At 51.2% G+C, this 12136-nt stretch overlaps 1 protein-coding gene across 12 annotated transcripts in view; it reads right to left on the bottom strand.

Moving 5' to 3' along the window:
- Positions 1-228: 228 nt before the first annotated feature.
- PTK2 (protein tyrosine kinase 2) overlaps positions 229-12136 on the bottom strand; it is a 254857-nt gene continuing 242949 nt past the window's right edge. For 10 of the 12 annotated variants that reach the window (XM_079106752.1, XM_079106751.1, XM_079106749.1 and 7 more), the window contains 4 exons: positions 11722-11828; positions 6528-6683; positions 3480-3560; positions 229-732 (listed from right to left, as the gene is read on the bottom strand). In XM_079106752.1, coding sequence (XP_078962878.1) covers positions 520-732; positions 3480-3560; positions 6528-6683; positions 11722-11828 — 557 coding nt within the window. In that variant the 3' untranslated portion in view covers positions 229-519. Of the gene's footprint in view, positions 733-3479; positions 3561-6527; positions 6684-7958; positions 7968-8834; positions 9634-11721; positions 11829-12136 lie in introns of those variants that run through there. The other 2 variants (XM_079106748.1, XM_079106754.1) reach the window with 2 other exon arrangements.

Below are 12136 nucleotides of genomic sequence, written 5' to 3' on the forward strand. Positions count from 1 at the left end.
TTCATCACATTCTCACATTCTCTCCTTCCCATACTCGGTGAAGGCGGGTCAGGAGTGAACGCAGCCCCCAGGCCATTCCCACTGGAACACCCCAACAGGAACGCCGACTGCTCTTTACATTCCTGCCTTAACTTCATTTTGACACAGGGCCTTGCCGAGTTGCGAGGCTGGCCTCGAATTTGCAGACTTCTTGCCTGGGTCTCCCGAGCTGTTGGGATTGCAGGTGTGCACCACTGCACCCGGCCTCATGTTCTTAAAAGCTTCTTAATGTATAATTTTCATTCTTGAAAAATGCCACATTTTGGAGCCCAGACTTTTCTGAACGTCATGATTTAAAAAAAAAAAAAAAAAAAAAAAAAAAAAAAGACAAAAATTAACCCAAGTCAAGATGTGGTTAAACTTATGTGAGAGGTTTTCAACCAGCTGCCGCTGGGCTGGAGCTGCTGTGCTGGCTGGCGCCAGAGGACACGGCTGCTCTGGTTGCTGGTGGAAGGCTGGTGAGCAGCTTCCAGGGGAGGCTCAGTGTGGCCTCACCTGCCCCAGCAGCTTCAGTCGTGCCTGGTCGATGGCGTCCAGCAGGTTCTTGGCATCTACTGCGAGAGCGTGGGCAGCAGTCAGCATCTGCTTCTTGTACTCCTGCTGCAAGCTGGTCATGGCGCACTGCTGGGCCAGTCGCATCTTGCTGATGAGCTCTCCCAGGTCGGAGTTGAGCAGCTTCTGTGCCATCTCGATCTGGAAGGACAGGAGACAGGTCAGGAGGAGGGCACCTGAGCAACCTTTCTGGAACGTTCTTGTCCTTTCTGCAGGGCTGGGGATGGGATACAGGGCCTGTGCATGCTGGGCACGCACTCTCCCCGAGGCCCACCCTGCCCCTTCTCCGCACCATTTCACAAGCCTTTCTTTTGTTGCCACCATGAAAAAAATCTTTCCCTCAGATAAATCCTCCTTAGAAGCAGCAGGGTGGAAACCCGGTCTCTCCGGGGACCGTGGTCAGTGTTGCGTGCCTGTGACATGTGTTTGCCCAGTAGTCCTGCTTCCACCCGCAGCCCTGCTGTCACTCCAACTTCTCTCCCATCTGGACTCCCACCTCACTTTCCTTTGTTTCAAAGTGAATCACAGAACCTGACAGAAGGTCTGCATTCTCTCACATCGCCATGGGCAGCTGAGATAAAAAGTGACCTGCTGAAGGCCAAGGTCACACAGCTAGCCTGTCTCCCACCTGGGACAAAAGCTTGGGTCTGGACTCCTGGTATCTCTCCAGACTGTTCTTGGTGTCAGAAGGCCTGGCTCTCACCAAGGCAGGGGACTTGTTCACAGCCCTCACAGGGTCACAGGCTGTGTGTGTGTGAGCTCCCATTCATCCAGTCAGGGGTGAGAGTCATCTGATCTTGTGGCCTGTCTCCAGCATTTACCATGCACGAGGTATTTTGTGCTGTGGACATGAGACATGAGACCAGGGCAGGAGAAACAGGCACAGGGCCACCTGTGACCCCCCAGGAACAGGAACACAACAGAGCCACACAGTGAGAAGGGGCAACCTGCTGACTCAGAGTCGGCCCCAGGAGATCCTGGGTTTGGCCTGCGTGGTGGGTAGGCTGGCTTCAGCTGCAGGACCTCGCAGGCCATGCCGAGCTGACCCCGTCCTGCTGAGCTTCGCAGTGGGTAGGCAGATCAGATTTTTAGGACAGGAGCAACATAATCTAGAGGTCTACCTCAGAATGATGGCTCTGGTGGCAGGGCAGGGAGAGGAGGCTGTGGCAGTCTCGAGAGGTGGCAGTGGTCTGTGAGGATGAGGGCCCACCCAGGACTCATCAGCGTGTCTGCATCCCAGGCAGAGGGCCTGAGGGGGCAGGGTGGCCAGTGTGTGGGGGCCCTGGCTAGGGAAGCAAGCAGGGCCAAGCAGACCACTCCTCCAGCACCGCCAGATGGCTGGTGACCTCAGCACAGGCAAGGGTCTGCTCCACACGGCGTGGGAGGTGTCAGGTATTTGGATCTAAGGAAGCGGGGCTGGCTGCCAAGACAGGGGTATTCTTCAACAAAGTGGTGCACCATGGGGGACAACCACACTCAATGTAGCAGAGCAATAGCCAGGGGAGGGGCCTGGCAGAAGCCCGTGTGAGGGCTCTGGCCCGGGGCGGGGCCTCAGGGAGGAGAGCAGGACCCTGCCCCTGAAGCCCCTGCACTCCCCAGAGGGTCGCCCCAGAGCTGGGCTGAGCCAGGCTGTCAGGAGGAGAGCTGAGCAGGGCGCGGCTGCTCCTGAGGAGGCATGGTGGGCAGCAGGGAGGGCAGTGGGCGGGAAGCAGGCCCACAGAAAGGCTCCTCTTAAAGAGTGACTCAACGAGTTCAGGAGGGACCAGCACGCACGAGTCGGGAACATGGGAGGCGACCTCGGCTGCGAGGGTCTGCAGAAAGCCCCTTCCGAGACCCCTGTACCTGCTACGGACACCAACTCTTCTGCTCTCTGGCAAATTTGTTGCTGATCGTGGAAAACCACACAGAGCCCCAGAGAAGCAGGTGAACCAGTAAGCACCTGCTTTCTATGGAAAAGCAGCTCTGTGGAGGCCACTCAGAGGCACTACGTGGTCTGTCCACTGAGAGCAGAACCACCAGCAGTAGTTGCGTCCAGCTGCCCCTCAGGAGGCAAGGTGCCGCCCCCAGAATGGCACCGCCCAGACGCTGTGCCTCGGAAGGGACACCGAGGAAGACTCCGCTCTGCTTAGGACTTCTGTCTGCGCCCGCACGACACCAACTTGACCTCCTCCTGCCTCCCCAGCTGGAGACAACAGGCACGCGGCAGGCCTGGCGACACTGACTGGAACGCCAAGCACAGGTTCAGCGACTCTGAAGGGCGTTGGCCACGCCAGGAGAACGCTGACGCACTGTGGGTGCTGCCTTCATCTGTCCAGAAGGAGGCGGGACCAAAGGGCGGTGGGAGCAAGGACTGTTGCTGGGAGACAGTATTTGGGGCGAACTTTGGCTCCCTAAAAATTTCAGACTCTGGCTGGGGATGTAGCTCAGTTGGTAGAGTGCTTGCCTGGCATGAAAAAGGCCCTGGGTTCCATCCCCAGCACCACCCAAAAAAAAAAAAAAAAATTCAGACACTATTGATTTAAAAGGTATCTTACATCACTGCTTTAAAGGGAAAGCCAGCACCACTTGCAAATGCCAATGTTCAGAAGGAGCATTCAAAGGAAATGGCAATGCCCTGCCTCGTGATCTCTGCGTCCCACTCTGGAGCAGTTCAGCACTGCCAGCAGTTTCCCTGAGTGCTCACGGCCACCCTGTTCCTCAGGACTTGAAGGCCTCACAGTGGCTCTCAACCAGAGCAGGTGCTGACCCTGGCAGGGGACAGAGCAAGCAGAAAGGCCATCACCTGCAGAGGAGCCACAGCCAGTCTCTGCTGGTCCTGATGTGGGACCATCAGCCACAGCTGTCCCTGTGCATGGCCCTGCACATGACCCTCCCAGTGCTGTGCCTACCTCTCGGTGTGTGCTGGCGGGGAGGACAGGAATAGTCTCGTCCACAGTGGCCAACAGTGTCCGCAGGGCCAAGCCAACTTCCTAACAGACAAGAACCACAATCAGGGTTAGAGCACACAGGAGTTTCATGTTGGCACTGATCATTTCACCGTGCACATGTACACACACACACACACACACACACACACACACACACACACACACACACACACACACACACAGAGAGTTTCTACCAATTTTAAGAAAAAATTCTGCACTTCTTTTTTGTAGTGCTGACCCCATCTCGTACATTACGAGGCTCCTTTTTCCTGGGAAGATGCAGCTCTCTGTCCTTCACTGATTACACCAGAGCAGTTGTTCAGGTAAGAAGCATCACACAGATGTTAGGAACCAGCCATGGCCTGTTCTCACCTGGAGCTCGGAGGACAGTAATGGTGCCTACTCAGGTGAGACAGACACCCCCTTCCTCCTGTGTGTGCTTGGAATCTAGTTCTGAGGTCCTTTTGAATTCTGTGCTCCACCTATTCTTTACAATCCATGTGAGTTGTAAAGAGGAGGGCTGACTTCGTGGAACATCACCATTTTAAACCTCAATTTTATTTTCTTTCAGTATGGGGAACTGAACCCAGGGCACACTACCACTGAGCTATATCCCTAGTCCTCTTTTATTTTGAGACAAGTTCTCTCTAAGTTTCCCAGGCTGACCTTGAACTCTTGTGATCCTCCTGCGTCAGCCTCAAGAGTCTCTGGGATCACAGGCATGTGCCAGCGCTCAGCTAAATTTCAAATTATCAGTATTGTTGTTCTTATGAGGATCCAAGATGCATGACTAAGATGCCAAATTATGCATGTGATATCAATAAAATCAGTAAGAAAATGGCATCTGTACTTGGGTTAGCATGCACAAGGGGTGGAGGCATCTGGTCAAAGCAGTCAGGCCTCACCTAGAGGGACACGCTTGGGAGGGCATCGCTGGGAACTGTCGCCACGGGACCACCACCGAATCTGCCTACACAACTAGGATGGCTGCGGTGCCACTTGGGCGTATAGCCCCAGGGGACCACTGCTCTAAGCAGCGGGTTGCTGAATGGAGCATCCCGCACACTACCTGGCTGATGTGGCTAAGACAGGAGCTGCTGTGAAGTCGACATGCACAGTCCTGACATGTTTGAAATCCTGAGTGCTCTTGTCGACTGCTGAGTCATTTTTTCAAACGTGGCTATGGATTCATCATGTTTTCCCAAAAGAACTTTGGCCATGTCAGTCACAGGAGCACAATTTAAACCAGAATGATCAAGAAATAGCACAGGTTTTAAGCAGCTTTTCTACCTTGGTGGTTTATAAGAAGCTGTGAGAAAGGCTGCTAATAGGTACACGGAAAGAGTGGGTTTGATCCCACAAATCAACAACAAAAAACCTAATCAGAGCACAGGCAAAGGACCTGAATAGACCTTTCTTCAAAGCCATCACATGACAAAACAGAACCGCCCCGCAGTTGAGAGTCCCTGTGAACGGCAGGGAGAAGTCAGCGGTGTAGCCGCGGGAGAGGAGGGAAGCGCCGTGGCAGGACTCGCAAGGGTCACAACAGGCCACTGCCCCAGCACTCCCACTTCCGACTGCACGCAGGGCTGAGGGCAGGGCCTTGAGGAGCTCTCTGTCCTTCACGAGGGCCACAAGACAGAAGCATCCAAGCATCCACTGGGGGACAGACAGACGAACCAAAGCTGGTACAGACACACAGGGGGATGACGCTCAGCCTTGAAGATGAAAGAGACTCGAACACATGCTACCACAGGGAGAAGCCCTGGAGACATCTTTCCCAGTTACAGAGGCCCGTCACAACAGGACAAATCCATGTGACATGTGACAGACTCTGAACAGCCAGATTCAAAGTCAGAAAGCAGGAGACTTGTGGGGCCTGAGCAGGAGGGGAATGAGGAGTCAGAGCTTAACTGATGCAATTTCAGTTTTGCAAAGAGGAAGTGCTGCAGCTGAACTTGGTGAAGGTTCTCAGCAGCGTTAAGGTACTTACTGCCACAGACTTTAATATGGGGAAGAAGATAAATTTAAGGATTTTTTACCAGTGCCTTCTAGTTACACATATATTACAGTTATATGTAATAGCAGGGTTCATTTTGACATACTCATCAGTGTGCTCCATTTCAGTCCCCAAGGATGGTAATTTTTTTTTTTTTTTTTTTTTGGTACTGGGGATTGAACCCAGGGGCATTTAACCACTGAGCCACATCCCGCCCTTTTTATATTTTATTTAGATGGTATTGCTAAGTTGCTGAGGCTGACTTTGAACGTGCAATTCTCTGGCCTCAGCCTTCCAAGCTGCTGGAATTATAGGCATGTGCCACCATGCCTGGCTCCGAAGATGGTAAATTTACCACCATGAATAAAAGTATGTACAAGTACTCAAGCTAAGTTCGATAGCACTCTGAACTGCAGGACACTTCTGAGCACCTGTGTGCCACCATGAAGGTCTGTGGGAGCAATGCTGAACCTCCTGGGCAGCCTTGTTTGAATAGCTTCTGTTATTATTATTCTGTTATTATTCCACTGAGCACAATTTAGAAAACAGTCCACAGGTCTGATATTTTTGTCCCCTCCTTCTCCTTTTATTTTTAAAATTAAATGAACACACACATACCCACCCCTTAGTTTGAAACAAGCAACACAGATAAATTCCCCTTGGACTTTTCTGTCTCTTCCTCAGAGGGATGATCACTGATCCTGTGTGTGGCTCAGACCCTTTGGGATCTTCCTGCATGTCCTCAGCTATACGTAAACGCCTCCTGCTGACAGTGCCCTCTTGCAGCTGTTTTAACTAGACTGCACTTGTGAAGATGGTGTCCCTTCAGACACTGTCACCCTAATGTTGATGACATGAGAAAACAGAAGAGCAGGGTTTCACACTGATGGTGGTTCTCTCATGTCCTCATCATGTGGTACCTCCACACTCTCCTAACTGCCAGGTCTGACTGGGACAACAGAGTCAACCCGCAGCTGCCCTGCAACCTCTGCACGCTGGGCCGTGCTCACCTTCACCATAGGGACGTACTCCTCAGGTGGGGCTGGCTGGATTTTACTGGACATCTCGATGACAGCTTTCACCAGGCCCGTCACGTTCTCGTACACCTTGTCATTGGACCGGTCCAGGTTGGCAGTGGGAGGGGGGCTGATTTCCTGGGGTTGAAGCTGGAATAAAGAAGCAGATCATTCCTCGGCTCTCCAGCAGAGGGTGCAACACCACCACGGCTAAATTAAAGGAGATCGAAGCAGATCTCAGAAGACAATGGATTTTCTTGTTCGTATGGGATATAGTTCAGTTTGAGACAGTAAAGTGATTCACCCAAGTGACAAATAGATTTTACAATGATTTTTTCTAACTTTGAGCTCAGTTAAAGGAAATGAGATGGAATGACACACTACACTAAAACCCCCAGATTCTTTCCGTGTCCCCACACCCCAAGATCATTCACCGCAAGAGAAACAACCCAGATATTTTACATCTGAGGGTTCAGATCCCACAGAAAGCCCCTTGCTGTGACCCGACACCGAGCACTTCCACTGCTCTGAGTCTGCATTAAGAAAGAAGTCTGGCTCAGCTTAGCTGCCTTCAAACCACCCGACGACACTGTTCTCCTCATGGCTCACGCGGGGTCTTCTCCAGCAGACACTACCTACCTGCAGGACACTCCTGAAATCCCAGGGCTGGGGGATGAGGGTGGGGAAGCGGCTTCCCACAGCTCTGCACTGCCTGCTGGGTGGACCTGGGCCTCTGAGCCTCAGCTCCTCCCTTGGTGGACCAATGAAGGGCAGGTAAAGCCCCCAATGTACGCATGCCCATCCAGGGGCACAGAAGACACTAAATGTTACCCAGACAACCTGGGCACTAGAGGCAGAATGATGTGGAACCTCTACAAAATCTTTGGCAGTACTTAAAAATTTAAATTTTTAAGGGGCTGGGGCATAGCTCAGTGGCAGAGTTCTTGCCTAGCATTCACAAAGCCAGCAATGCAATCCCCAGCACTACCAGAGCATTTAGGGTTATACTTGGTACAAGAAAGACACTGTGTGTGTAGGTGCGCACGTGTGTGTGTTTAGACTAAATTGCCATTGTGACAGTCATTCTATTGTGATCTGCTGGGGCTCAGTCTAAGACCATAAGTGCCCATTTCTGAATTCTTGGGTACCTTGCCCAAGGAGACTGGAACAGACTAATTCTGTTCTTGTTTGGGTATAGGATAAAAAAGGGCAAGAATAGCTCATCTACCACACGGGTGTCCACATTTCGGTTTTCAGTGTCATCAGTGCCATTTCTGGCATCTGTCAGTCGTGAGAGTTGAAGAACCAAGCAAAAGTGCCCCCCGCCCCTTGCACCAGGCTTTCTACTTGGTAGTTCAGGGTCACATGCAGGGAGCTGGGTGTGACAGAGCAAATTGGACAGACACACAGACACAAAGTGCTTACCCTCCATGGCTATTGTCCAACGGAGGTGAGGAAAAGTTAGAGGAATTTATCAGAGAAAGGGAAAAAAAGAAAAACAACATTAATCAGGCAGCAGATACCCCCCAAACACAGGAGTAGAACGCAAGATACCAGCTGTGGCCGCACCCCGCTCCTGCTTGCTGCCACCAGGAGCCACCTTGTCTTTGGGAGCTCAACGTGCATGGGTGACTCAGAGCCCTGTCATGCACCTTGCTCGTTCCCATGAGATAAATGAGCAGGACAGTGTGCAAAGCCTAGGAGTGACAAGTGGCAGCCGTGCAGGGATCAGTAGAATGGGGCCTCTTCATGAGAGGAGGGGGCGCTTCATCACCGGAAACTGCCTCCGACTTCCCAGGGACTCAGGAGAAAGTGTCCAACCTTCGGTTCCCATGCCTGCCCTTGTCCCTGGAATCTGCACTGGCATCTACTACGCTGCCCTAAGAAAGATTTCTGGCTTGCGGGTGTGCTTAAAGACCTTAGGAGCTCGTTTTAAAAACCAAAGTATAAAAAAACCCCTTCTTCAGCGCAGGCCATATAGCCCATCTCGTAGAGTTCCTGCCTCTCATGCTGGAGGCCCGGGTTCGAGTCCCCAGCACTCTGGAATTGTGGAAATAACAAACAAAAAAACCCCTTCTTTTGACCTAGCTATTATTATTTTTTGGCTTTTAATTTTTTTATTTGTTCTAATTAGTTATACATGACAGTAGAATGCACTTTGATACATTATATATAAATGGAGTATGACTTCTTATTCTTCTGGTTGTACATGATATAGAATCCCACCAGATATAGTTATATATGTACACAGGGTAAGTGTCTGATTCATACTACTGTCCTTCCTACCCCCAACCCCCTCCCCTCCCTTCACTTCCCTTTAGCTAATCTGAAGTAACTCTATTCTTCCCTAGTGCCCCACCACTGTGAATTAGCATCAGCATATCAGAGAATACATTTGGTCAAATGCCATAATTTCATTCTTTAAGGTTGAGTAATACTCCACTGTGTGCGTGTGTGTACATATATACACCACATGTTTTTTAATCCATCTGTTGAAGGGCACCTCTGTTGGTTCCATACCAATTATTATTATTATTTTTTGTTATTGGGGATTGAACCCAGGGGTGCTTTACCACCGAGCCACATCCCCAGCCCCTTTTATATTTTATTTAGACAGGCTCTTGCTAAGTTGCTGAGGCTGGCTTTGAATCTGTGATCCTTCTGCCTCAGCCTCCCAAGTTGCTGGGATTCCAGGCATGTATCACTGTTCCCGGCTTGAACCAATTCTTATGAGCAAGCAGGTTCCACTACTTTGAGCAAAACCACTCCCGGCTGTCCTCTGCCTGAATAGGAAGTGAATGGGAGAAGTGAGCATCCTCTTCTGCTTTTAGAACTATCTCCAAGGAAATGCATCTGCAGCACCTGAGTGTGGAGCTCCACTCCTCCCCAGCACTTCCTGCGCACCGGGGAGAGGAAATCTGGAACTCATCACTGCACAGAAACGGCTGGCTGCATTTTATTTCTGCAGTGGGTCTGAAGGCAGTTCTCTGCTCGTCTTCGCAGGATGGCCTGTGCAGACTCCTTCACACAGGGAGGCCTGTGGCTTCTTCAGGAGGGTTCCAAGGGGGCATTCCACCAGGAAGAGGACGCTGCTGCAGCTCCAGGGGTGGAGGGAGGCCTGCTGAAGGCTTCTCTTCCCCTGCACGTCACCCTTTGCCCACTCTTGTCACAGGAGGGCACTGTCACGGCACTTCTGGGGACCAGGCATGGTGACACTCTAGAAGCCAAAGTGTAGTTTGGAGAAACATTGTTCTTGGTTTCCTCTTTTCTGGAGCTTGACAACTTGGAGACTCGGTGTCTGGCAGTTAAGGAGGATCAACTGCCCCCCACGACATGGCTCAGGGTGATGCCTGAAGGCTCAGAGCAATAGGGAGGCTCCATGGAGAGCTGCTAGGGTGGGGCTCGGGATCCAACCCAGCACGGACCAACCGCAAAAAAGCAAGACTGCCAAGGAAACTGGGGACTGTTTCTGGCGAAATGTTATTTGGATGATTATTTTAGTTAGACCTAGGTAACGGCAAACATTACTATATCAAAAAACAATCTCATTCTTTCGAGCTACACTTAGTACAGATAAGATAATAAAGAGATGGGCAGGGACACCCCACTAATCACTTTAAGATCTTAACGTGCTTCAAGCATATTGTTTCTATCAAGAGTCTGTTCCCTGCATCATTCCAACAATGGGACACGAAGGTGCGTCGGGTCCAGGGGTTCCTCCTCTGCTTCTAAGACTGGTTTCTCATCATAACACACATCACTGTGCGAGTCTCAGCTGTGGCTTATGAAAATAAGCTCACTAACTTGATTTTTTACCATTCTTTTTTTCAAATTTTTACTTAAGAAATCTGTGTTAGGAAGGGCTGTGTCTTTCATTGCTTCTGAGAATATCCATGTGTCCCTGACAGCATTGGGAAGCTGCAGGGTCCCAGAGCTGATGACTGGCCAGTAGGTGCTCTGGGCACTCACCTGCTTCAGGGCAGCATGGGCCCAGCTGTGCTTGCTGGACACCTTGAGGGAGGAGGCTAGACCCACCAGCACCAGACCACTCACTCTCTGGTCACCATCTGGTGAGGATGCATGCTATCTTCCAGGATTTGGGATGAGAATGCATACACCTGACCAGGGGTCAGCTAGAGCTGCTTTACAGGTGGCACCTTGGAGCAAAATGCACAGGTGTGCAGTGCATGGATACACGGCAGCTCTCTGGCCCAGCCACCAAAGCCACATGACTGTGAACATGCCACTTCACCTGTGTGAGGCTGACGCAAGGACTAACACAGACAAGGTCTGTGCAACGCTTGGCTGGGGAAGGCACACCACACACAGTAGTGAGTGGTGAAGCAAAGCTCGCTCAGCCCCGGTCCGCATGCATCAGACCTGAGACGCCATCTACTCTGAGATGCACTATTTATTTATGCAACACTAAGTTGGGAAAAATTCTGCCCATTAAACCAACACCTTGCCCCAATTCTAGAGATATTAAATTGTAAAAATAATGTGCATCTGTTCAAGACATGGGGTATGCTTTGAGAAGTGGTTTGTAACCTCTTGTGGACAGTGAAGAGCTTCCACTCCTTTAAGTGGCCAGGCTAGAGGAGCCTACCCTGTCCCGTGAGGAAAGCTGCCCCAGTTCACAGGCCTGCCAGGAGGCCCAAAAGAGCCAGATGCATGCCAGGAGCAGAGACTACACAGCCCCAATCAAGGGCAAGACGGCAGCTGTTCCTGGGCCAGACCTGCCCTTGGCTTAAGGGCTCTACCTGTCCTCTTACAGAGTAGTTTTGAGTCTCCATGGACAGTAGGCTTTCCATAAAGCCACAATCATAAGCCTGGAGGCAAAGTGGGCCCACAGGTCCTCACTTACCCCTAGCATCCTGGCTTAATTAATTTATAAAGCTAGGAGCAATCTCAACATTTTATTTCCACAGACACATTGTGCCTTATGGGAGGAAAATGTTGGCACAAAGTCAGGATGTGACCAAGTCCCTAAAATCAATCAAAGAGAAAACTGGGAAAGAATCTGGGTAACACTTCTATGGCTCTCAGGGAACTTGGAACCAGCTGAGTTCTGGCCCCTATAGTCCCCTCTGCCCTGTTCCCACCCACTTTATGACACAGATGTCATCTTCCAAGGTCCAAGGGACCTCACCAACACTGAGAACAGAGTATGCAGACAGCTGATACCCACCTTGACGCCCTCGTTGTAGCTGTCCCCAGGGCTGCTGAGGCTGGCGAGGCTGCCCAGGTGGCCAGGGGCTCCGGGGCGTGGAGGTTTCTTTGGTGGAGCTGCAGGATCTGGCAAAGGAGAAGGATTCCCTTTATGCAGGTCAATGAAGAGAAGGTAAATGCCCCCCACTGGCACTATGGCAGCAGGTGCCAGACTCCTGTCCTAAAGGCGTACGGTCTGTAACAGCATTAGATTCTGCTTTTTAGCACTCCAGCATGGCTGAGTGTGGTCAGCACCAAACCTGCTGTGATCTGTTGGGGGAGGGCTCAGAGTCTCGAGGACACCCCCAGCTGTGACACTACGTACACTTCTAACCTGCTGTCAACTTACACAGCATTTAAAACAATTTCTTCGGTACTGGGGATTGAACCCATGG

The sequence above is a fragment of the Sciurus vulgaris genome, assembly GCF_902686455.1.
Source record: "Sciurus vulgaris genome assembly, chromosome: 1".
In the NCBI taxonomy this organism is placed as follows: Eukaryota; Metazoa; Chordata; class Mammalia; order Rodentia; family Sciuridae; genus Sciurus; species Sciurus vulgaris.